Source organism: Triturus cristatus, chromosome 12, assembly GCF_964204655.1.
Source record: "Triturus cristatus chromosome 12, aTriCri1.1, whole genome shotgun sequence".
NCBI classification, from domain to species: Eukaryota; Metazoa; Chordata; class Amphibia; order Caudata; family Salamandridae; genus Triturus; species Triturus cristatus.
In genome coordinates this window covers 236,549,555-236,575,797 of record NC_140595.1, presented here as the reverse complement: position 1 = coordinate 236,575,797, position 26,243 = coordinate 236,549,555, and the positions used below count along the sequence as shown (strand labels likewise).

The 26,243-nt window shown below is 45.1% G+C and overlaps 1 protein-coding gene across 4 annotated transcripts in view; it reads right to left on the bottom strand.

Moving 5' to 3' along the window:
* Positions 1-26,243, bottom strand: part of RIPOR1 (RHO family interacting cell polarization regulator 1) — a 1,579,345-nt gene that overhangs the window by 860,780 nt on the left and 692,322 nt on the right. For all 4 annotated transcript variants that reach the window (XM_085639402.1, XM_085639400.1, XM_085639399.1 and 1 more), the window contains exons 9-10: positions 9,281-9,324; positions 8,972-9,097 (exon numbers count right to left, since the gene is read on the bottom strand). In XM_085639402.1, the coding sequence (XP_085495528.1) occupies positions 8,972-9,097; positions 9,281-9,324 (170 nt within the window). The remainder of the gene's footprint in view (positions 1-8,971; positions 9,098-9,280; positions 9,325-26,243) is intronic.

Genomic DNA, 26,243 nt, shown 5'->3' with positions numbered 1-26,243 from the left:
TGGCTGGCCCTTTGGCACATTGTACATCTCATTTCGCTGAACGCAAACTGTCTGCCTCTGTGGGTCGGGTTCCCTTGCCCCCCTGCTCCTGTGCCTGGTGCCTCCCCACAGCCATTGCTGGACTCTCTGTTGTACAGCACTCTACTAATCTCACATGCCTTTGCACCCCCCATGCCCAGACACCTACTGACTAGGGCTGAACTGTACCACGCTACTCATGTAGATAACAGCAAGAGATCATCACGCCAGGCAAACTCTTAGACGCACTCACTTGCAATGGGACGCTTACGTTTTGCCACCCAGGGTGCTCCTTCACGCCCATTATCGGCCTGTCATGCCTACCAAGAACACCCCACTGTTGGAGTCCCTGGACCACTCTGCTTTATTGGGGGACAAGCTAGACACTGTCCTGGGGGCAACTGAGCATTCTAGACCATCCTTAGAGGTCAAAATTAACAATGAAGCTACAGACCTAATGCTGCTACATGCAGACCATAGAAAACTTACCGATAGGGTCACCTCGGTGGAACAGACACTCACGGATATACCGCTGAAGTATCAGCACATTGACCCCTCCATACAGCCAATACTGGAGCATGTCGACGTCACGGAGCGGAAGGCTGAGGATGCAGAGGGGAGATCCAGGAAGAACAATATCCACATTGTTGGCTTTCCGGAGGAGACAGAGGGGCAGGATGCAGTGTGCTATATGGAACAGTGGTTGCGGGACCTGCTCCCCCGAATACGCTTTCGCAGTATTTCTCTATCAAAAGAGCACACCACATCCTCACATGGAGACCCCACTGGGTTCCGGTCCCTGTCCGACGGTGCTCAAGCTGTTGCACTTTCGTGACAGATACTCCATACTGTGTGAAACCAAAAAACTGCAAGATCAAAGTGGACAATGCGTATGTCATGTTTTTACCCTGACTACACTATCACAGTTCAACAGCAGCGCACCTCTTTCCTTGCCCTGAAGCGGTGACTCCGCAAATTGGACTTGAAATATTCGCTCCTTTTTCGGGCACGCATTCGAGTGATCACAGATGGATCTCCACACTCTTCAATTCTCCAGACGATGCATGGCGCTGGCTGGAGACCTACATCCCTCATGCTGCCCAGGGGTCTCAGCCTGCTGCTCTGGTGAGTTGGAAGCAGGCAGGCGGCAGCTGCCTCCGCCCTATATCACGGCTGTCCCCAACTCCCAGGGCTGCCCCTGACCTGGAGCAGATCATCACAGAGCGCCACCGGGCACTACAGCATGAAGCGCCTCTTACAGAAGCGACTCAACATTCAAGCCCGTGCGAGGACTCGCACCACTCTTCAAGTGATGGAAGCTCTGTTGCGCATTTGACCCTCCCAAGTGGACTCAGGGTCTCTCAGAAGTTACTCCGCAGACATCTGATGACATTATTTGACCTACTCGCTTCCCACTTGATCCCCTTTCATTCGAAACGTTGCAATGATTGGTTTGGGCTCACCTAACCTTGACCGGACTGCTGTGTTCCTATGATGTGACTCGCTCTGGTTCTGATGACCTTTAATGTGATTGCTTATTCTACTGTATTGGCACTTATTTTTGTTGGTAATCTGGGGATTGGCTGCCTCTTGTGTTTTTTCTCCCCCACATACAGGGATCTTGTTCGTTCCCTAAATGTTAGTCACTGACTAGTTTGGGTGGGCACTCGGTTGGTGTACTTCTCCTATGGTATTCACTGTTCTTCCTTTTCTTATTATTTTTTATTATGCTCTCTTGTTTTAGTTGCAACGGGATGCATGGCCCGCCAGCTCCCACCTCCACTATCTGTGAGGCACTGCCTTCGCACACATCAGTAATTTTACCTCTATCGTTGTGGTCCTGTCACAGCCTTGACCGTCCACAACAAAAAGATGTCCACTAAAAGACTAACTTGGAATATCTGCAATATCCATACCCCTGCATGCCGCTGTGCCGTCTATACTTACCTTAGGCGCTGCTACAGGAGTCCCATCGAACACACCAAGAAGCAGTTAAATTACAACAGCACTGGCAACTCTACATCACTGATTTCTCCTCCTATTCTTGTGGCACATTCCTATGGGTTAAGCTGGGAGGCCCATTTGTGTATGACGAGGTGGTCACAGACCGGGAGGGCAGAAAAGTCCTTGTCAAGAGTAGACTAGACGGTCACCACATTCTGCAAGGCAGCATCTACGCCTCCAACACAGATCAGGTGACATTCTTGCATTTGCTCTCAGGGGCTACATCGTGCTGGAATGAAGTCCTGCGACTGTTTGGGGGTGACTTCAATAGCGTACTTGATACTAATTTAGACCGGTCATTCCCCCCACTCCCCCGTACAGCTGCCACCTCAAAAGCCTGGGCTCTTCATAATTGGATGCTGAACTGGGGCCTCACTGACATTTGGTGAGAGCGAAACATGTCTGCCAGAGTACACTCTTTCTATTCTGCTCCCCATTCCTTGCATGTCAGGATAGATAGGCTAAAGGGCACACTAAGTCTCACCCCCAGTGTTACCCGCATTGATAATCTGGGACACTCACTCCGACCAAAACCCCCAATACTTGAAGTTTACGTGGGAGTCGGGTAACCCCCTGATCCCAACATGGTGCCTTCAACCAGCAGCACTGAAGAACCTAGCTTTCTGTTACTCTCTTGCTACAGCCATTGAGAGATTCTTCGATCTACACACCCGTTCTACAGATTTACGGTTCACTGAGTGTGATGAGTTTAAAATAACACTGCGGGCATACTGTATAGGGCTGAGCTGGAACATACGTTGACACTTAGATACTGACATTTGCACATTGAAGCTCTTAAGCCTGAAGGGTGCCACTGTAGCTGACCCGACTGGTGTTTTCCGGCTAGCTGAGGTGCAGCGTGAGCGCGTAGCAATCTTAGAACGGTTAAGATGTCACAACTATGCCACCCAATCAGCCAAAACACACGCCACAGATTATAGAGCTGGCTCACTCCTAGCAGGACTGATACGACAAGACCAACCCAGCTGCCCTATTGTGGCATTGCGCTCCATTGCACGTACATTATTATACACCCAACGCAAAATTCATGCAGAACTGACATGCATTAATACCTCCCTTTAGCAGTTGATGACCACGGCTGGTCCGGGAAGACATTCTCTCTATTCTGACTGCTGTGCCCCTCCCCAGCATCACACATGAACACTTGAAGGTGTGATCAGGAATTTCATATGGCACACCTCCAGAAAGCAGGTGGCACTCGTCAAGCTTTATCAGCCAACGGACCATGGGGCTCTAGCAGTGCCCAAATTCAAGCAATACTATTTGGCATCTCAACTCCAATGGGCGGTGCGTTGGCTTGCCACTTTGCATTTAACTGGCACCACTATACTACAGCCGGCCTCGAGCCTAAACAGTATCTGCCAACTATTTCACCCCTGTGCCCGACCACGGCTGCCAAAGCCGCGCTTCTGCTGGTTGAACATCGCTGCTTTAGGCATAGCCTCTATCTCACAAGGCAGACAGTCCCTTATGCACCAGCTCTAGCGCCGTTGGGAACACCGCGTGGCCAACACATTACCACCACGGCAGAACTGTCTGCCTAGACTGCTGCGAGAATTCAATCAGTGGGAGATCTTTATAGGGATGGAGCGCTACTGTCTTATGAGTCACTGGTGGAATACGATGACCTTCCCCCGGACAATTTCTCCCACACACGTCCTTATAGGGGCACTGTGGCGCAGATGGGGGTGCTATGACTAGTGAGCTCCCTACACATCTAACTATACAGTACCTTCATATTCTCGGTCAAGGTAGACACTTGGCACGTAGGCTGGCTGGGTCCCTATGCTCACACACAGCACCAACACTTGCATCCAATCGTGGACAGTGGGAGACAGTTCTCAACCGCCCCTGTACAGACAGGGAATGTTCCTCCCTATTAGAGGGTCCCACCTACATACCATGCCAATACCCGATTATGATTGATTTAGTTATACATTCTGCACAGGGCCTACCTCACCCCTGATAACATAAACAGCTACTTTCATCGCGTTGATGCTGCCAGCCCCCTTTGCACGCAAGTAGATGCCCCCTTTGCGCGCTGGGAGATGCAGATATTGTACATATGCTTTGGGCATGTCCTCGCCTGTAGTGCTACTGGAGGAGAATGATGAGCCGCCTTGTTCATTGCACTGACAGGGTTCTTTTCAATCTTGAGAGGTATGCATGCTGGGCTTATATTAAAGGTGCAAGAAACACAAGGTCCCATCCCGGTTAATTGATTTGGGTCTGTTGTTGGCTAAGAGGCTGATCACCCCTCGACAGAAGTTTCATGATCCTCTGCACCTCAAATCCTGGATACAATCGCTCACTGCCCGGGCGCAGGCAGAGAGCATTGCCCTGCACAGGGAGGACGCTTTGGGACTTCATAAGCACCATATAGTCCGTAGCTGGGACGTCATTATGGCTGATTTACACACCAGCATACCTGAAGTTTCTACATCACTGGAGACCCAACTGACCTGTGATGCGGAGGTAGGGGACGAGGTGTGAGACAAGCTCCCGCGACCTCTCCTGACATGCCAATTCCACAAGTGGTGCATCCCCATGCAGCGCCTCTTTCAGTGGTGAGACTAGTAGAGACAGTGTTGCTTGTTGGAGGGTTGGAGTGGAGGGTAAGGGCTAATGCATAAGTTAATGTTACTATTTCCCTTTTTCCCCTTGTTTCGGTTGTATCTGAGTTAGCAACTATTTGACTCTGACATTGCAAAATGTCATTTACTGTGTAGGAAGCATACCCTCGGTGTTGGACACTCATTAATGTTGTTGAACCCACTTTTGCTTGACTGAATGTATGACCTCCACTTGCTTCTCTTCACTTGATGCTGACAGGTACTTTGGGGGATGCACTGGACTTGCGCAATCGGCAGCTGTTGCCGCAGTTATTTCTGATAGGATTGCTCATGTCATAACATTTAGTTTTGCTGTCAGTTGGCATTGTCATTGTATAGTGTAAAATTTATTTGGCATCTTTATGCTTGTAAGTGAGCAAAAGCAAGTGAAACAGAAAGCAATAAACAGATTTAAACAAAAAATCAGAGACGAATGTTAGACATTTGCAAATACACACAATAGTCAATAAGGGATGCACACGACTCAAATATGAGCTCCATATCAATTTATAAAAATAACACATATCTTTATATATCTTTAGGCACCAGAATCAATATGATCAGGAAAGTACGTTTTTCAATAGAAATAATTTTTCAATTAGAAAGTCGACACTTAGTGCTTTTTTCAGAAGCTGCAATGTTATCCTGTGGGAGGAAAAACAAGTGCGGCATTCAGGCACAGTACAGTGACTTACGAGACCAATCTCCCGAACTTATGGTGAGTCGAGGGCAAGGTCCAGGGTATACCAGCCAGACACCACCAGCGGCACTAGGGCTGCCGGGTGCAGGGGTTCAAAAAAGCGTTGGGTGCCCAATGGAAGTCAATGGGTATCTGTCTTCATAAAAAGAGGCTGCAAACTTTGACTGGGAGGCCAGTTGGGGTGAACCAACAGGGGGGCTCAGGCCTCACGATGCTCAGGTAGGGACACGTTTGGTCCTCTTCTACACGGGCCAGGGGCGATGGATGAAGAGGTGTTCTAAGGTGTCGGGTTTTTGTTATTACTGAGAGCAGTTACGTGGAGAAGGGTCCTGCGAACAGAGGCTTCAGGTGTCATTGAAGAATCCACAGTGGGAAAACCCAAGACAAGCTTTGAGTTTGGAGGGTCTGGGGATCACGTTGGCACTATTGGCCCACTTCAGCTCGGGCTAAACGGCTTGGGTGCAGTAGCTTTCCGGCATCGGGTTTCTGTGGTCTTGGAGTCTCATAGCTCAGTCGTTAGTGCTTGCAGGAGGCAGGGGGAAAGGTCGGCTGTCCCACAGGAGTTCTTGGTTCCTGGGTGAAGTTCTGGTGATTCTCCCAGGCTTTGCAGACACAGCAGCTGCAGGTCGGCTTTTGGTGCAATTTTTGAAGTCACCAGGCAGGCCGGCAGGGTTGGCGCGAAGTCAGTTGCTGGATCTTCTGCTCTTGCTCTTTGCGACTCTTCATGCCCGTCTTTTACTTTCAGGCCGGCAAGATCTGATTATCGTTTGCCAGGGGCTCCTCTAAATACTGAATTTAGTGATGTTAGGGGAGTGTAGGGTAGTAACCAATGGGCCACTAGGGACTTACAGGGAGTACCAAAGGTATTGCCAATTGGGGTACAATGGTACAGTTTTTGTAAAATAAATCTGTCACTGAGGAACTGGATAGCATGGGCCTAGTGCACTTCCAGTCGAAATCAAATCAAATACTAGCCAAAAAGAGGGGGTGACATGTCAAAAAGTTGCACTTTCCTACACCCCCTCACCAGCCTAAGCGAGCAGACCCACTGGGAAGTGAATATAAGACCTCTCACACACCAAGAATGGGAGGACTTATTCTATAGAGCACACCATGCGGCTCACAATACATCGAGTATTGAGACAGCAGTTAAGATTGTGTCATACTGCTACTGGACGCCTGCTAGAAAACAGAAATGGCAGCCAGGGCACAGTAAAGAGTGCTGGGAGTCTGGGGGGGGAGGACGGAGGAGGGTGGCACTGGTACTCTGATGCACGCGCTATGGTAATGCCCCAAATTAGCTAGATTCTGGGGAAAGATCCTTGATAATACTAACTCAGTCTTCAAGGGGAGAGGAGGTGGCTTAACGGCTAGGGCGTCGACCTCGAATCTGGGGAACTGGGTTTGAGTCTCGGCAATGACACTGAACATCCTGTGATTCTGGGAAAATCACTTAATCTCCCCGTGCCTAACAAAAATGAATGTGTGTCCTCATGTAACATAACTGGTGCTATGTAGAGCGCTCTGATACCCGATTCGGGTCACGTTCGCCCTATATAAAACTCTGCAAAAAAAAAAAAAAGATGCAAGTTCCCTGCTTGCCTGCTTATGGGGCTGTCTAACTCCATCAAATATCCTCTGAAATCCCTAAGAGGCAAAACAAATGGTTTTAGCAGTAGGAGCAGAACACCAGACGATCCTCTCTCTCTGGGGCTCTGACAAGATCCCAGACTATACGGATTGGCTTCATTGGATATGGAACCTCTTAGGCATGGAGCGACTGAAGCTAACGGTGGAACACAAAGTGGATGCTTATCAGGAACTGTGGGTCCTGTTATACAAATATTGTCACTAGAATTTAACAAGTTGTGTTGAAAGTTGGCCTCCGGGTTGTAGGTGACATGGCTGTAGGTTTTTCCGTATGTGATCAAACGAATGAAACAGAAGGGATTCATACTAATACGCACACATGTATGGAGGCAGATGGAGGCTCCCTACACCCAATTTTCTTCTTATAGTACCACTCACCAGTGGTATAAGAGGAACATTGGCTTTATGGCAGTGGCCGCAAATATGGGACATAGTCAAGAGGGTGGTTTCTTGAGTCAATTCCTTATTGAATTACACACATGCAAAGACAGACATACCAGACGTGGCCTACTATTTTAAGTATACAATGAGCTTAAGAACACTTTCAAATCTAAATGTATCTCTTGGTAACTTCTCAAGTGGCCCCAGACCGTATCTTTATTGGGCAGCTGAATTTGGAGATAAGCTGTCAGGTTTAAAGTTCACAAGACCAGCAAGGAAACAAATTAAGACAAATAAGTTTAGTAATTGTCCTCGAGGTGAGGCAATTTACGGGCACGCTGTGCTAGAAAGGAACATAAGAAAAACAAAAAAGGGATAGGAAGAATGCTTGAATTCATCCCACTTACTCGGACTGCAATAAAATCTAGTTTCTTTGCCTACAAAGAATGAAAATAAGGCTACTGCTCCACTTCAGAACGCTGCTCTGCACAACAAAACACAGTGAATGACCATAGTTCAAGGTACACAGCACTGCATCCTCCACTGTAGCACCTCATATTAACATCAATTGCGTACTGGGGTGGCTAACATCCTTTGCTCAGGTCAACTGGATCAATGCACGTCTGGCTGCCCTCCACGTTATCAACTAACCTAACTTTGGCTCTCTGGTGACTCCTGGCTTTAAAGGCCTCAGGTCATAGACCTAGTGTGGGCAACTCAAATATACAGCACTTGGTTTGGCTGCCCCTCTTCCCAGCAGTTACCCACTTTCATGCCCCTGATACTGGTAAGACCGTAGCTATGAGGTAGAGACCATATTTTCAATGAAAGCAATATAGAACTAGCACGGAGGAGCAATTCACAAACTATTTTAAGCAAGTGGAGGGTGAGTACATTATAATAAACAAAGGGGTTGGCAGAGGTGGGAGGTTGGATCATGGAGAGGTTGAAATACCTCAGATACACAAGGAAAGTTTAAAAAAAAAATTAAAATGTAATTAGCAGCCAATACACCACAACATGATATTGATATAGGAAACAACTCAAGAGACATGCAAGCTAAAAAAAAATCTGAGATCAGAGGCAGGTTGGGTAACAAAATCAATATGGCATGGGATAGATGCAATCGATAATCATTAACTGCGCTCTATTGAACAAGTGCAGTAATGGTGCGCGACTAAATAAGGGTGGCTTTCTTCATATACACCTCATCTCTTCACGTGGGCATCTTATCCATTTCAATACTATAAACTCAGTTTCTTAATCGGAAGAGTGCTCTTATCATCTATCTCACTAATCCTTCTGGTAAGAGCAAGACCCACCTATTTTTTCACGCCACAGCCTCCGCAACTTGAGTAGAAATTGTAGGTTTTTTTACTGCTCGCCTTCTAAAGACTTCTGTCCTTAGGGAGAGGAGCAAGGTAACTGTCTAAGGTTATCATGCCTCATACATAGTTTTGTTTTTTAATAAAATGTTTTTTGTGTATACTTCATTCTCTTGAGAAATTATTAATTACTACTCTGGCTTAATTATCCCGTAGATTTCACCCCAAAAGTCATTGTGCAGTATCTGTTTATTTGGTACCTTGATTGACAGAAACTCTGTTATAAGAGGCTGGAAGTGCATTTCTTCACTGTCCCACACTTGCTTGCCATTTGTTTCAATGCGACCTTTCAGTTTCCAGCGCTGACGACCATATTTCATGAAGATCTAAAAAGAGCAGGGGAAAAATAAGACTACTTACTATGGCAGCAGTTAAAGACCCAGTGTTCTGAGTAGAGGTCACACCATTCAGGAGTACGAGATTAATGGGCTCTGCATTCACCATGTAGAGCCTGTTGCTTCTTTAGAACTTGATCTAGTTAACTCTTTCTTTCCCCTGTTGAAACTCACCTCATATTGGTCTCCAGCACATAGCCTGGCAAAACCAGCTAAACCTGCAAGAAAAAAAAACAAATAGTTAGAGCAGTATCTCTCCTTCGCACACTCTGTAGCATAATTTCCCTACATATTTTACACCATTAGATCCACTTACATTTTACGCCATTGTAGTTGCCAAATAGTCCACCACTGTTTTTTTTACCCATGCTTTGCAGTAGTTAATTTCCAGGCAATTATACAAACAAAAACAAAAAAGAGGTGGGGGGAGCTGCAGTCAGGGCTATTAGTGAAGATGCATGCTTTCCAAAAATAAATTCAACAAGCATCAGGTGCAAGCCTTTTGGCTTTATCAATACTTTATTTTGTCTTGTCATAGGTTCTGCAAAACCTTATTGAAGCGAAAGCTGCAGGGCCCTCAATCTTTCAAAAAGCATTGCCTAAGAGTAAAAATATGTCTGTGGTCTCAAACAGCTCACATCAACATAGTAGTGCCTGGCTTTATAAGGAAACACGTTGTGGATGGATGTACTGCTCTTAGTGAATGGGCAGGATGGTGTCCCTCACAGTGAAGTTACCCAATGGCTAAAATGGGCTGACCCACTGCCTCATGCTGCAGTGGGCGGAGGAAAATGTGAATGACACAATAGCACACAAATGGATGAAGAGGGTTGGCTGAAAGAACCTATAAGTTTATTAATAGTCTGAAGAAGACAGTGTTGTACCCATCTGCATGCAGATCCATGCTGGTTGTGCATGTCCAAGTATCGTGGATGCAGGTAAGAGTTGCAGCCTCTTGTGAGAGTTACAAGTATAGTACACTTGTGTGTGTTGGTGCGAACTGGGCATGAGTAATGCCCTGTCGCTTGAGGTTGTATGGGGGAATACACAAAATTGAAGGTCAGTAGTGCCCCATTGCTTGGAATCCTGGATTATGCAAAAGTGGGGAAGAGTAGATTCATGTACTGAACTTCCCTTTTTTGAACAACGCTAACTTGTGTCTATATGTGGGAGATGTTCGTGTCGCTGGCTTATAGCTATGTCTGATGGCTGTCGACCCTACTAATATGTGAACATGACGCATGTGCTCTGTGTAATATGTTGCGAATATATATTACTGCATCCTGTACCATTTACAGATGTGTCGTTTAGACTGTCTGTTGTCTTTTGTTCTTTATGATTAAAACCCAATAAATACAATTAAAAAAAAATTTTTTTTTTAAAGTGGGGAAGAGTAGAGCCTTGTCATGAGACGTTACATGGGGAAATTTCCCATGTGTGTGATGTGGGAGAAGAGAAGTACCATGTTGTAAGGGGAAGTAGCCATATAGTGAAAATCTGGGGAATGTGACATGTACTATATACACTTGTGTGTGTTTTGGTTCAAGCTGGGGAAAGAGCAGTGCCCTGTTGCATGAGGAAGTACTACATGTGTGCGAAGTGGCAGAAGAGAAGTACTATGTCGCAAGAGGTTGCAAGGAGAAGTGTAAGCTGGAGTGAACATGTGGGCATATAGCGAGAGGTAGCAAAGTGAAGTACCCAATGGAAGGAAAATGTGGGAAAGTGTAGTACCCTATGGTGTTGCGATAGCCACACATTTTACCTGGGTGTGAGTAGCAGTTGCCTTTTTGTACAAAGGAAAAGCTTTGTGAAGAGTGTGACAAAAGAGGCAGAGTACTTTGAGATTGCTTTGTGATGCATTTTATTCAGTTGGTATACACTGGAGTCAGTCATTTCTGTACGTGAATGGTACCGTTTGATGTAGTTGTAGTGTTGCGAGTACTTCTTTACCTGCTGAAGTCGTCTGGTTTCAATGGTTGTTTGTAGAGCGTAGCTTGGTGAGTAAGATTGGGGGGGGGGGAGGGGGGGAGACAAAGCTTCAGATTTCTCAACAATTACGCTGGCATATCTTGTTAACATATTTTGTCTGAGAAGCAGTACATGAGGGGGGCTTAAGGATCAGCAGAAAGAAGAGCAGTGAAGATTGTTAGCGGCACCTAAAACAAAATATTTTGTAAAAATAGCCAACATGTTCTAGGAACTTCAAAACAAAGAGGAGAGAGAGTGTATGTGCTTTTTTATACTGTGTGCGCATGTAAAAATCCTAGGTGAAATCCACCTCAACATACCCGACTGATAGCACCTGTTCCCAACTATGTACTACAGAATACAATTATTAGGGGGGTGTAAAACCCCAAACACCACCCCTTCCAAAGCTACACCACTGGTCGTATGGCTAGACTGCTCTAGTGTTTGGTTCTTGTATTACGTCAAACATTTTTAATTATGGTCTACTGGAGCGATATCAGCATTGTGTTCCAAAAAAGAAGCAGGGCCTCCAAAATAAAGTAGATCATAGGACTAAAACTTCGAAATCTAAGCAAGCCAGAGCCAAAAGGGAGATGGGTGCTTCCTCCGAGCACACTGGGAATACATTAGGACCGCCGTCTCCCCTTAGAACGTGTAAGTCAACTTCTTTACCACAACCTATTAGCAACGCTCCAGCAGATATTATTTCAGATGATATTACTCTAGAAGATATAGGCACCTTAGTTAGGTCTCTGTTGAGCCCTCTTGAGGCAAGACTGATTAAGATGGAAGCCAGACTAGTTAGTATTGAAAAGGCTACCGTGCAACTCGTAGACTCAAGGAAAACGGCCAACAGTGGGACCAAATTAGTTAGAGAGGAACCAGGTTCAAAACTTACCAAAGACAACTTCCCTCCCACACCAACTACTAATAAACCCCCGCAAATTAATCCCAAACCCCTACAACCTGTACCAATCAACGCTCCGGCACCATTGGTTGTAAATTTGGCTCCCACTCCCATCCAACAATCGGCTACCGCTATCTCAAAATCAACCCTCCCGCTGAAAGACAATAATACCCAGCCTCCGGCCAAAGCTAAGAGTGACCCTCCTATTACTGGAGAGAAACCTGATATTACTTCTAAATCCAAATTCATAAACCTCCCCCCAGAAGTAGCACCTTACACTCTGGTTCTGGTGGGGGTCCCTGAATTAAATTCTACTACATCTGAATCCACCATCTCACTAATAAATAAAGTAATTAATTGGCTCTCCGTAAACAGACCGTTACCGAGAGGTACTACTAGCGATATAACCATGGCTAGGAGGGCAGCGTGGGTGGGCTATACTAAGAAATCCATCGGTGGCGACTGCATTCTGGTCACCTTCAGAGATCCGAATGCAGCCGCATATATCTGCACCCGTGCTGCTGATGGGGATTTTGCGAGCACCATCCAACCACTGCCCCTCTCATTCTTTTACCCCTCAAATTTTTACAACCTGGAGGATCATAGGTGGAGGCATCACCAGGAGCTGTTGGAGGGTTGGGAAAATAGTCGGAGGAAGAACAACAATTATCCGCCATACAGGGAAAGACCAACAGAGCAGTTCCCTACTTATGGGAGTGAGGCCGGCTGGGAAACTGTTGCAAGAAGGAGGGGGGGAGGCGGTGGACAGAGGAGGGGAATTCCAGGGCCACATAGAATTCACTACCCCGCCCACCTATCTACCCATAACCGCTTTAGTAGCCTTGAGATGGTAGACTGACATGCGGTTGATGAGGGGAGCACAATTCAAATATCTCACATAAATGGGCTCAAATTTGACCCGGTTGCTGATATTCATCCTTCAGCATTTGGCACAGTTGATCCTGCACATGTACCAAGTGTCGCGCCCTCCTCTCCCATCCATGATAATAACCCCATGGGCACGTCCTTCGTTCCCACAAACCTTCGGCGGCCCCACGAGTGCACCACCACCACTTTGGCTCATATGGGCACGGCCTCCACCCAACCACCAGAAATAATAGTGATTTCATGGAATGTGGCTGGCCTTGCTAGCAAGATAGATTGCACAGAATGGGGTACATATATCAGTTCGAAGGACATAATTCTATTACAAGAAACTTGGGCGCGTGATGAAATAGTATTTCCGGGTTTTGCCTCCTTCTTCAAAGCAGCTAAATGGGGGGGTAGGGGCAGGCCATCTGGGGGACTAACTACATGGGTAGCCACGGATTTGGGATGCCAAGCTACTTATCTAGAGACCGCTTCTGATGATTTACTGGCTGTCTCACTCGAGTGGCCAGACTCATCGAAGTTGACAGTAATTAATATCTATTCAAGGCCGGTTCCAATGCATAAAGAATCTGGCACAGTGGATGAGCTAGCCAAGCTCCTAGAAGGTATCCCAAGCGAACTGGCTTGCCTGGTAGGAGGCGATTTTAATGCTCAATATGAACCACTGCCGGGGCTACGTGATGGTCCTTCTCTGGAAGAAGACTCATATTGGCTCATACCTGAGACGGTGGCACCTTCCCCACGGGCTTGGACTCCACTAGCCCTACAGATAACCGCCCTCACCCTCAACCTTGGTCTAAGGGCATGCAACGGTCGCACTAAATCAGACACGCCAAGTATTCATACTTTTAATAAACCCGGCAGCGAATCCAGATTGGATTACATAATGGTTAAACTGTTCATGTGGTCAGCAATAGTGGACTTTAAAGTTACCCCAAGACTAGACAGTGACCACAACTCCCTGGAATTGACCTATTGTCTACCTGGGAGAGACCCAAGAATCAATGGGTCGGTTAAAGATAAAACGGGCCTCCTACTTGAAAATAATCGTAGGAAGGTCAAGTGGGAGAAATTGGCCAGCAACCCAGATCGAATATCCCACCTATATGCAAGGATAATCCCATTACTGGAGGATGCCTTCCAGCTAGGATCTAGGGTTTTAGACGACGTTATGCGAGGAGAGCTTGCACAAATACATGCAGGCATCCTCACTACCCTAGAGCAGGATCTATTTTCATCTTCAAGGCAAAGGAATGGCCTTAAACCAAAGACATCTTGGTACAATGCTGCTTGCAGGGAAGCCAAGGCCAACTTGCTACTTGCCATAAAGGAACATCACAACAAAGATGAAATTCGCGCCAGGAGAAGATCCTATAAAATCCTCCTGGAGAATGCAAAGGCAGAATGGGACCACGATTACTGGGAAAATCTCACTAATGCATTAACAACCAGAGATTCCCGTAAATTTTGGCGTGTAGTGGCGAATGGCACGGAGGATTTATCTTCCGCAATAGAGCCCAATATAGCCCCCACGGTATGGCAGACCCATTTTGAAGCCCTGTACGCAGAGGGTGGGGGCGAACAGAACAGAGATGGTCCCACAATTTCATTCTGCCCGATTGGGGTTGCTTTCACTGAAAAAGAAGTGAGGGAAGCCATTAAAGGGTTAGCTGCTGGAAAAGCCCCTGGTCTCGATGGGGTGCCCGGTGACCTGTTTAAGCAGGAACCTGGAATATGGGCACCCTATCTCACACTAATATTTAATGCTATCGCCGGGGGACTGGAGGTGCCTGATACTTGGAGGGGAGCAGAGGTGGTCCCAATCTTCAAAAAGGGATCCCCCTTGCTCCCCTCCAACTATCGTCCTATCAGTTTAATCGATATATCCCAAAAATTGTTCGGTAGACTGATTTTGAATAGATTGCAGGCCTGGATCGAAGAAATGGAAATCTTGTCCCCTTACCAGGCAGGATTCAGGGAGGGCGTGTCAACCACAGACCAAATCTTCAGGTTAAATCTCCTCTACTGGAGAACAGCCATAATCGAGGGCGGCAGTCTATACACCATCTTTGTAGACTTACGCGCCGCCTTTGATTTGGTGCCCAGAGCGAGGCTATGGAGAGTTATGGAAGATTTGGACGTACCTACTGACATCCTGACAATCCTGATGAGACTGCACCACAATAACTACGCTCGCGTAAGGTGTGGCAAAGGTGGCAAACTAACCGAAAGGTTCCCCGTTCGCAGAGGCGTGAGACAGGGTTGTGTGCTTGCACCGACCCTGTTCTGCATCTTTGTGAACGGGGTAGTTGCCCACCTAAACAGGATTCACAACTCGGATGCTCCAAAATTAACCGGCAGCAGGGTGCCTGCAATTATGTTTGCAGATGACACCCTGCTGCTGTCTAAATCCCCTATGGGGATCCAGCGCATCTTGGATGGCTTTCTAGATTTTTGTAACGACCGGGGACTGGAAATCAACCCTCAAAAAACTAAGTTCATGATTCTGAACCCCAAGCCCCAGAATCGTGCCCCACCCAGGCTCGGCACAACACAATTGGAACGTGTGCACAATATTGAATATTTGGGGATCACGTTAAACGAACATCTATCGTGGACGTCTCATCAGGCCAAAGCGACCATCAAACTGGCACAGTTGGCGGGTGGCACTTTGCGCTTGGCGAACAAATCTTTCTACCGTCCACTGACCCCAATTATTCATATATACAAAACCCAAGCAAGGGCGGGTGTTACATACGGGGGTGAAATCTGGGGTCACACTCATGTCCCAAAGTTACAGTCCACCGAAAACAAATTCCTGAGACAGGTAACTGCCCTCCCTCAAAGCACTCCATTACTCCCCCTTAGATTAGACCTGGGAGTAAGACCAATATCAGAGGAGCTAGGTCTTAAACCCCTAACCTTTTGGAGGCGTTTGTGGTGTAGCTCCGATCTCTCAATTTATAGAGAGGAACTTCAGGAATTCTTACAGCTGCGGAACGCCTCGAGGATTCCGTGGCTGACCTATGTCAAGGGCAGGTTTGAGGATCTGGGCTATCCGGAACTATGGACCGATCCTTCCAAAACCTGTGTAAAGATTTCAAAGAAGGCACTCGCAAGAGCATACTACAATTTGATGCTCACAAGAGCCATCAACGAGAGCCGTGAAGGATCCTTGACCCACTTATTCCTGAAAGCAAAAGACGCCTACTGCCTTGAAAGTACTCTGGATGCGATCTCCCCCCTGCTAACGAGGAAATTATTCTTTCAATGGAGATATGGATGCCTTCCTCTAGCTTTTTTCACAGCGTCTTGGTCTCCATGCTCCACCACAGCAACCTGCCCTGTTTGTGCTCATCCGAAAGAAGACGAAGTTCACGCCGTTTTTTTCTGCAAGGGCTACAAGAAGAGCAGGAAACGCTGGTTAGTCCCGTTACTTAGGAACTTGGGCTTCAGATCCTTCCAACCAGCCTATAGGGTCTTAAAGTCAGACCTTTCTCCCATTGTCGTTTTTGCAGTTGCGAAATTCTTAACTTCCATGTGGTTTACCCGTAGCAGCGTCCTGAAAAGACTTGTATAAATTGACTTATTGTCAGATTTTAGTACAGTACATCATATTTCCTTTTTTCTCTTAATGTATTTTAATGTCTTAATTCATTGGATCACATCATGTTTAATACTTTTTTAATTGTCCATATTTTGCTATGTATCTTTTATGATCTGTGATCGAAATAAAGATTTCTGAAACGAAACGAAACGAAACGTTTAGAATATGTCCCAACATTTTGTGGGGCAGTTTCCAGAGAGTGTGGTACTGTGTGCTAATTAAGTGATTTCTTAGGCCTGGCACTTGGTCATATTGGTTTGGCCAGATAGTGTGACTTCGTGTAAGGCATGGTGGAGTGGCAGGCTGCACATCTGTAAGCTAATGAGGGGAGCAGTGTATTGTGCTTGTAGGAGATGGAGAATGTGTGAGAGTTTGTTGAGCTGCTTAGTTTAGTTATGTGAGGTGAATGTCTGGGCACATTGTGCATCAGTGTAATCATGATGACAGGTTTTGTGTTGGAGTCTGGTAAAGGAAGTTTGAGTTATGGTGATGTATAGTTAAACTTTCTGCTTTTGTTTTGTTGTGCCTCGATTGTGTAGACTTGAGGATGATGGGTAAACCGTTTGTCAACGGAAACCGAAATAGCTGTTTTTCCCCCAGTGTAATTTGGCTATAATAAGTATGCGTGATTGCATAATATAGCTGTTCTAGGAAACATATTAAATAAATCGGAATGGAATGGACTTTGAGAGAAGAGGAAATAACACTCCCTTATGTTTGGCCCTGCATGGAATTGCTCGATGCTATACTAATTTTTCATTTAAAAAATCAAAAGGTCCCCATCTAATAATTGAGGTTTACACTTTCTGGTTAAAGGTTAGTTAACTTGGCCTGCTAAGAGAAGGTAATCAAAGTCAATGCATTTTAGGAGGACCACTGCAGGATAAATGAAAAAATATGAATGAAGTTATAAAATATATCATATAAAGCCATCAAATATCATTACATGAATCAGATATTTACTTGTGATTAGTCGTGATCTTCCAGGGACAGCTTTAGGGACGTGTGATAGGTGTAGCCGCACCTGGTGCTGACCTGGGGGGGAGGGGAATCTGTGTGTAGATATAACGTACGCGTTTAAAAGCACCTGCTGCAAAGCTTCTTGTGTATCCACAGTTTTCAAGCAGGAGTAAAAATGTCAAGATAACCCTGGTGATGAATGGTCCTGCTGGAGAGAAATCAAGAGTTTTGTCAAGAGGCAGTTTTGACTCATCATAAGGTAGTGCAGAGGGTTAATATGCTTGCTGCAAAGAACGTGCACCATGCCGATCACAGAACTGTATTTAATGTGGATAGCTCAGTGGGTTACCACTTTTGTCACAGACATCCTTTTTAGGTCTTGCCTAGGCAGCGCGCATACGCTTTCTCTCCGAGACATAAAGTAATCTGTATTGTTGAGTGAAACTTCGCCTATTGACGGCTCATATGTCCTGCTGCTCGCCATTTGTTTAACGTTGCATTGCTATTGTTATCTGTCTTATGATTGGCTCGCGATGCGAAACGTCACTTCCGTTTTTCTTCCGTTTTGCAGGAAGCAGCACCGACCAACTCCTTAACCCGCAGAGCAGAGGACGCTGTGATTTGTAGTCATTTTTTGGTAACACTTACCTTTGCTCACCTGTCTGGCTAAGCTGTCACTTGGATTATAGCCCTCAAGTTTAAGACGTACGTCTCATTGTACAACTGTTTTAGGTTAAAAGTGTGCAATGGATGCTAACAAAGAAAGTGTGTGACCGTGGAGCTAGTCCTTTGTCTTGACCAGTATTTTTCTTAATGTCACATAAATAGCCAGAGATGTGCCGAAGGTGATAGATAACAGGACTGCTCAGATATAGCCAGTTGCTAATACGTAACTAAGCAAAGACAATGGATTTCTTTCACTTTATGTGCTATTGACGCAAATTATTCACAACAACCTTCATGAACACTCAACAACTAACGTCTCGAGCATGGTCAATCACACCTAGAAAGCTGCTGGCTAATTCTGTTCGCGTACAGTTGCAGCCATGCTTTTTTTTTTTATTAAAGATGATCTTCATAACACTTCATGGAAACAGTCCAGCCCGAACTGCCAAGCCAGGTCCTCCCTGGACCGGAAACAAGCATCCTAGGACCGGTTTCGGGGTTTCACCCCTCTTCAGCCAGGATAGCTTGATTCCAGTGGCATGGAGAGCACGGGACTCACGTCTGAGCATACCCGTACCACTCGGGGTGACAAATGCAAAAAGAACAATTGATGGCCGGAATGCAGAACAAATCAAAACATTCACCCCCAGTCAAGAGATCTGGGTTAAATCCATCATTATTTTGCTCACCATGCCACCCCAGTTTAGACCTGGCCATATGCAAATCAGTCTCGACCCTGTGCCTCATGGGAACAGTCCAGCCTGAACTGCCAAGCCAGGTCCTCCCTGGACCATAAACAAGCATCCTAGGACCGGTTTCGGGGTTTCACCCCTCGTCAGCCAGGAAAGCTTGATTCCAGTGGCATGGAGAGCACGGGACTAACGTCTGAGCATACCCATCCCACTCGGGGTGACAAATGCAAAAAGAACAATTGATGGCCGGAATGCAGAACAAATCAAAACATTCACCCCCAGTCAAGAGATCTGGGTTAAATCCATCATTATTTTGCTCACCATGCCACCCCAGTTTAGACCTGGCCATATGCAAATCAGTCTTGACCCTGTGCCTCATGGGAACAGTCCAGCCCGAACTGCCAAGCCAGGTCCTCCCTGGACTGGAAACAAGCATCCTAGGACCGGTTTCGGGGTTTCACACCTCTTCAGCCAGGACAGCTTGATTCCAGTGGCATGGAGAGCACGGGACTCACGTCTGAGCATACCCGTCCCACTTAAGGTGACAAATGCAAAAAGAACAATGCTTGGTTCCAGTCCAGGGAGGACCTGGCTTGGCAGTTCGGGCTGGACTGTTCCCATGAGGCACAGGGGCAAGACTGATTTGCATATGGCTGGGTTCAAACTGGAATGGCATGGTGAGCAAAAAAACGATGGATTTAGGGCCCAGATCTCTGTACTGGGGTGAATGTATGACATTGTTCTGCATTCTGTCCATCAACTGTTGTTTTTGCACTTGTCACCACGAGTGGTATGGGTATGCTCAGACGTGAGTCCCGAGCTCTCCATACCTCTGGAATCAAGCTATCCTGGCTGAAGATTGATGAAACCCCGAAACCGGTCCTAGGATGCTTGGTTCCAGTCCAGGGAGGACCTGGCTTGGCAGTTCGGGCTGGACTGTTCCCATGAGGCACAGGGTCAAGACTGATTTGCATATGGCTGGGTTTAAACTGGAATGGCATGGTGAGCAAAAAAACGATGGAGTTAGGCCCAGATCTCTGTACTGGGGTGAATGTATTACATTGTTCTGCATTCTGTCCATCAACTGTTGTTTTTGCATTTGTTATAGAACTAGCCATACTGCCTTCTTCCTACAGGGGCATAAGCTTGGTCAGTAGGACTGGGGATTCTAGCTTCACATTTTCCAACAATCATGCTGGCATATCATGGTAATCACTATATGGGAAGCAGCACAAGAGGGGGCTTAAGAGCCAGTGGAAAGGGAAAGGAGTGTGGACTGTGTGGGGACACTTAAAATAGTAAGATAACCATGTTTTATGACCTTCAAAACATAGACGAGTGTGTGTGTCTATTTGTCTGAGTGAGTATTTAAGAACCCCAGTGAAAACGTACAGACATCTTACCATACCTGACTGAAACCTCCTGTACCCAATTATTTATTAAATAGTACATTTATTAGGGGGTGTAACACTGCAAACAACCCCCTGAAGCTGCGCCCCTGTCCTCCCATTACAGGAATGGCATTCTTTTGGGTGGAGTTACCTACTTACAGTAGCCATTCCAAGATGGTGAAATTACCAGTGCTAGATTGACCTTCATAACAATCCTGTTCAACAGTGGCTTCTCCTGTTACTTCAATAAATAATGTGGATGGAAAAAAAGAGGAGGATGAACAGCAACATATTCAGACAGTATTTTTAAACTGTTCCATTGGCTCCTCATTCTAATTTTTCTGTCTTAATTAAGATTGCTGTTGAAGTCTCCTTGGATCTCCTCAGTCTCCTTCTCAGATCCTTTTCTAGATAGTGTTCTGTCTGGCATTAGAACCTAGATTTTATTCTGCCTGAGCAGCTCAGTTGGAGTTCTTTTTGTTTCTTTCTAATCTTTTTTCCTTGTCTTCAAAACATAGGCTGACTAATATATTATTGCAAGCATATGCAGACTGGTTCCAGTGGCACAGTGAGCCTCGGACCCACGCATGGGCATACCGGGCGCAATTAGAGCAGCAAATGGAAAAACAACGAGGTGATGAATTGAATGCTTGAATTCATCTCAGCCACTGGCAATCGCTCGAGCCGCATCCTAACCATCGTTTTTTGCCCACTATTCCACCTCAATTTAGACCAAGTCATATGCAAATCAGTCTTGGTCATGCCTCTCATGGGAACAGTCCAGTATTCCATCCATCAGTTTTGTATACTTATTGCGTTGCACTAATTGGGACGAGTATGCCCAGACATGGGTCCCATGCCCACTGTGTCACTGGAACGAAGCTGTACCAGGCCGATGAGCCTATAACTACGGCTTAACGGTCCTGGGTTGCTTGTGTTCCGGTTCAGGGAGGACCTGGCTTGGCAATTCAGGCTAAACTGTTCCTATTGGAGCAGTGTCAAGACTCATTTGCATATAGCTGGGTTCAAACTGAGGTGGCATGGTGTGCAAAATAATGATGGATTTGGATGCAGCTCTAGTGATTACCAGTGGCTGAGATTAATTCAAAAGCACTCCATCCATCACTGTTTTATATACTTATGGTATCGAGCCCACTGGCATTTTGTGAACCTAGGTACAGCCCTTCATCAGTGAGATGGGTTAGCTGCCAAAAGTATAATTTGTCATTCCGGAAATCTGGGTCTTTAGTGATAGATCAAACTCAATGGGAGAAGTGTCCATGGATTCAGGCCAGAGATTAAGTGCCCATTTACTGATATTATTTTTGGTTATCATAAGTTTGGTCCAATAAAACAAATGGACAGATTTTTTATGATCGTTAGAATGGAGGGGAGAAAGGTGATAATCTCAGCGGAAGTGGCCGTTGATTTCTTAGTATCCACTAATATAAACATCTCTCATGAGCATCATAAGTATAGAAGTGAACCCTTACGGAAGGAAGGATATATACATTAAATAATGATGATATGAGCCCCAATCCCTGCAAAAACCTATATATTAAGGAAGTTACTTCAGATTTCAAAGATGAAGGTAGAAGAATGATCATCTAGTATTTTTGCGAGAGAACGAAACCACCCATTTAGAGCAAGTGCACAATTTACACAGTATTTCTTTTTACATTTTATGTACTTTTAATTTTATAATCTATGCTATTATTTTACACCCAACAACCTCAAACTCTGATTTTAAACTGCACAACTGTGTGAGCTATTTTCTCCAATATCATAATGTGGCGCACAATATTGCTATGTTATTCATACTGTTAAACAAATGAAATTGCATGTTTCTGTAACCCGGTATATTAGGTCCCACTAGGGAATAACATAAGTTCTCACTATGTTTAAAATAATTTGGTGTTTTGTTAGCTGTGTTTAAATTTAATACCATACCCTTTGGTAGGATAATAACTGACTGATATCACACAAATACATTTTTGTATTTTAACACGTTTCCTAAGTCACTTGTTTCCATGTTGAACGTGGTAGTTTCGGAGGCCTTTGAGAATCTTTGTTGTGCTAACTTAGAAACTCGGGCGGGATCGTACACCAAATCTAATTAAGCTTTTGATATTCAAGGCTGATTATGGGATAGTCAATCCTGATAATAATCTATAAAGTGAGTTATGCTTGAATTGCTTACAACAAGGTGACACCATTAATAGTTTAATCATAAATTATAAATTGGTTAATTTAATGGAGCTGAGACAAGTGGGGTCAGTTGAGAGGATACCTATGTTTAAGGGGAGGGGCTTTAGCTCCACTATAGATTATATTTTTGTATCCTCCTGTTTATTTTTAGTCCTTGTAGATTTTAAGGTTATGTGGGACGATTAAGTGACCATAATCCTTTGATGGCCATCTTTCTATGGGATAAAAAGCCTATTGATGTGACCCACTTTTGCATGGAACCAGTATTACCCACCGATGAGGGCTGGAGTGCGGTGGGCATCAATTTTCCCATTGGATTTCACTTCTATTTTGGTCACTTCTTGCTTAACTGATTTCTACACTTGCCTTAGTGATGATGCTTCAGATCAAAGTATTATGATGTCTTTATCAAATATTTGTGGATTTATTATATCTGCTTTTTGTAAATCAGGAGCTCCGTCCCCGCTTCGTCCAGTCAGGTGGTTTGACAAAAAGAGCTTGCAAGCACCTAAGAATTTGTTGGAAACCCTGCATGAAATACCCCAGTGCAAGGATAAGGTTAAAAGAGCCAGGGCAGCTTAGCGCTCGATTTGTAAGGAGCACAGACACAACTGAAAGAGGAGGCCTAGGATAATCTACTTGCCACTAGTATTCAGCAGGATAGTGACGCCCTATGGCGAGTGGTAAATCTTCCCTTGTTTAGCAGTGGCCAACTTTCTAATCTGGCATCAACCATCACACTGCAAGCTTGTGCTAAGCATTTTAAGGCCATTAATGATCAAGAGGAAGTGGTGACCTCCTCAGTTGGTAGCAAGGAGGATAAAACAATTGTATTCCAACTGGCTGAAGTGAGTTTAGCTATTTCTCGTCTTTCCTCCAGCAAGGCTCCCGGACTAGACAGAGTGAGTGACTGGCGATCTTTATAAATCCCTTGTCGACTTGTGGGCCCCTTTAATACTTCTGCATTTAAACGCAGCTGCTAGAGACTCCCCGCTATTGGCATGGTGTCAGTCAGTCAGTGTCCCAATTTTTAAAAAGGCAAATAGATCAGATCCAGATTGTTACAGGCCCATATCTCTTATTGATACGGATGTTAAAGTTATAGGTCGGCCTGTTTTTAAATGATACAATTTACCTAACTACTTGTTTTGGTTTGGCAACTGCAAAACAAATGAATGCCCTGCAGTTTCTGCTCTGGCTGCCTATCATAACTGGAGCTTGCATACACATTATTCCATTGAGGACCTGCAAGCTTTAGTTCAAAAGAACACATTTAATGTCTCTATTTTAGATTCTGTGGGCTGGTTAGTTTGGCAGATGTCTTCCGATACCTGCCAATAACGTTACTATAACACAGTGCCTGGTTACATACAGGATAGACCTGACCCACGTTTTGCTAACACACATTTGGTTACCACCTATTCCGTGGGTAAATTATGCCAACAGTGGTTGCAGCACTCAAAACTATCGTCCGTGAAATAACATTTATCGTTGTTATCCAATAACATTGATTTGGCAGACTTTATCAAGGGACCTCCTGGTCCTTGAACAAAAAGATTTATTTACGCAGCTTACAATGAAATATGGAAGCTTTTTCAAATTGAAGCGGCATCATGTTTAAGGGAAATAGATCAGGCAAATTTAGAAAAGGTACTTGCTGTTATTGCCAATAGGATTAACACACTGTCTTCCCGCATTTAAACGTTAGATAATATTGTTTCATCTGTTGTTGATATTGTACAAGATTATGTGTCTGTGTTATATCATGGTCAAAATCAATTGTGTTCTGTAATGCAGTTTGCATGGACTTTACAAACTCTAAAAATGGGGAAAGTACCATGGGATTATTTAAACGCATCTGCTTTGTTTTTACCATTTAATTTAACGGACAAACAGCGGTTTATGTCCATGAAAGATGCAAAATACTCTCCTCTACATAGAGAAAAGATAGACCCTTTACCCTTCTCCGTGGCTGAGACTGACTCTGATGTCTGGCTCATACACAGTGTTTTCACTTTACCATTCTCATTGTTTAAATTTAGCTCCTGCATGAAGCATTACCCACTAGATCGTTAGATCCTGTTAGATCGGCCTTCAATTTGGGCAGAGGATCACAGCATTTTGTATGATCTGCAACATAGGTTTAGGGTGGGATGGGGCATCATTGAACAAAGCCTGAATCTGCTGATCTGTAAGTACACTAGGGCTAAGGTGGGGTGTAGCCCACCTGGCCTCCATGGACATCAGCCTAGCATTTAATAGAGTTAATTGCTCTAAGCTGTGGTCCATGATTGTTCAGATGGGGGTAGACCCTGCACTAATTCACTTTTTGCACAATTTGCAGAAGGATCTTTTAGCATTTATTCGGGATGGCCTTAATGAGGAATGCACATTGCACTTTATATAGAAGTGTGGCATTCGCCACGGTTGCAAACTAGCACCCTTTTAATATTTTTTTTTTTTTATATCTATCAACTGGAATCAGGAATTCCCGATGGATGTCCCTAGAGTTGGAGGTCGACCAATCCTCGCTCTGCTTTATGCAGATGACACTGTTTTAGTTGCATGGACCACCAAGGGGTTACAGCGACTTGTGGACCTTTTTTATTAATTTTATGGATTGCCTTAACTTGTCCACCAATTCCTCCAAATCACATATGATGAAGTTCTGCCCATCTACGACTAAAACTATAAAACTTGTAGTAGACAGATTGATTACCTTCCGATATTTGGGTGTCCAATTGGACTGTTGCCTTAACTGGCATTAACTGAGAAATCACACACACTCGGAAGGGGGGAGAGGCAAAATTCCACTACTTCGACCTTCCCAATCACATATCTATAACAGATACGGAGGATTAGGGAATTGTAATCCAAAGGTGGCACGTGCGCTGTGAAAAAATACCGCCCTCACTCACAAAATTGTGACATGCTTCATCATTGGGCTTGCTTCAAACACCCCTACGCAGACCAATGCCTGGGGTGGAGCAAAGGGAGGGGAAGACAAAAAAACATGAAAAATGCAGTGAAGGTTAAAACTAGCTCAGTGGTGTCTCTTCTCAACAATTTATTCCTGGACCCACCGGATCGGTCTAAAAACGTGAAGGATGGTGGTGATAGGAGAAGTTAAAGAGTTCCTTCACCCCTTCTTACTGCCAAAGTGTCAACATGTTTTTGCTGTGTGCCCACAGTGTTGGGTCACACTGGCATTCATCAGGACCCTTCGGATCCCAAAAACATGTTACCCTCTGTACCTAGGTTTGGTATCCTTGAAATCTGTTACTTTCAAGAGGAGGGTACCCCTAAGTAGCTCACTCTCGATAATCTGTAGGAGAAAGCACAAAGAGAATGGGATGAAACTACCTGTGCCGAGGTACCTCTCGGGTGTTCACGCTCAGACACTCGACGTTCCCTCTCACAGCTCTCATTTCACAAGGCACACATGTTCCACTTAAGTGCTTGCGTTGACGGAATTGGTATAGAATATTATCTTAATGTCCATTCCAGAACTCAGCATTCAAAAATGGGATAATTCACCTAAAAACAATTGCAGGAAATCGTACTTTGCTAGACCGAAGTCCATTGCACATCTGTTGCCCACACACATGCTGCACATCGAAAACAAACTCACCAAGTTCCATCAACTACTATGCAAAAACTGGTGAGAAAATGGGAGAGACCCCCTGCAATCAAACTCTGGGGGAGAATAAAAACATAGACAAATGAGATTTATCAGTAGCATATAATATCATGTTGATATGCAGGACTAGTGTTGCAGGGATTCTGCACATATACATAACTATGCACAGGAAACCAGGACCTCGGTATATAGTGGTGTACCAACTAC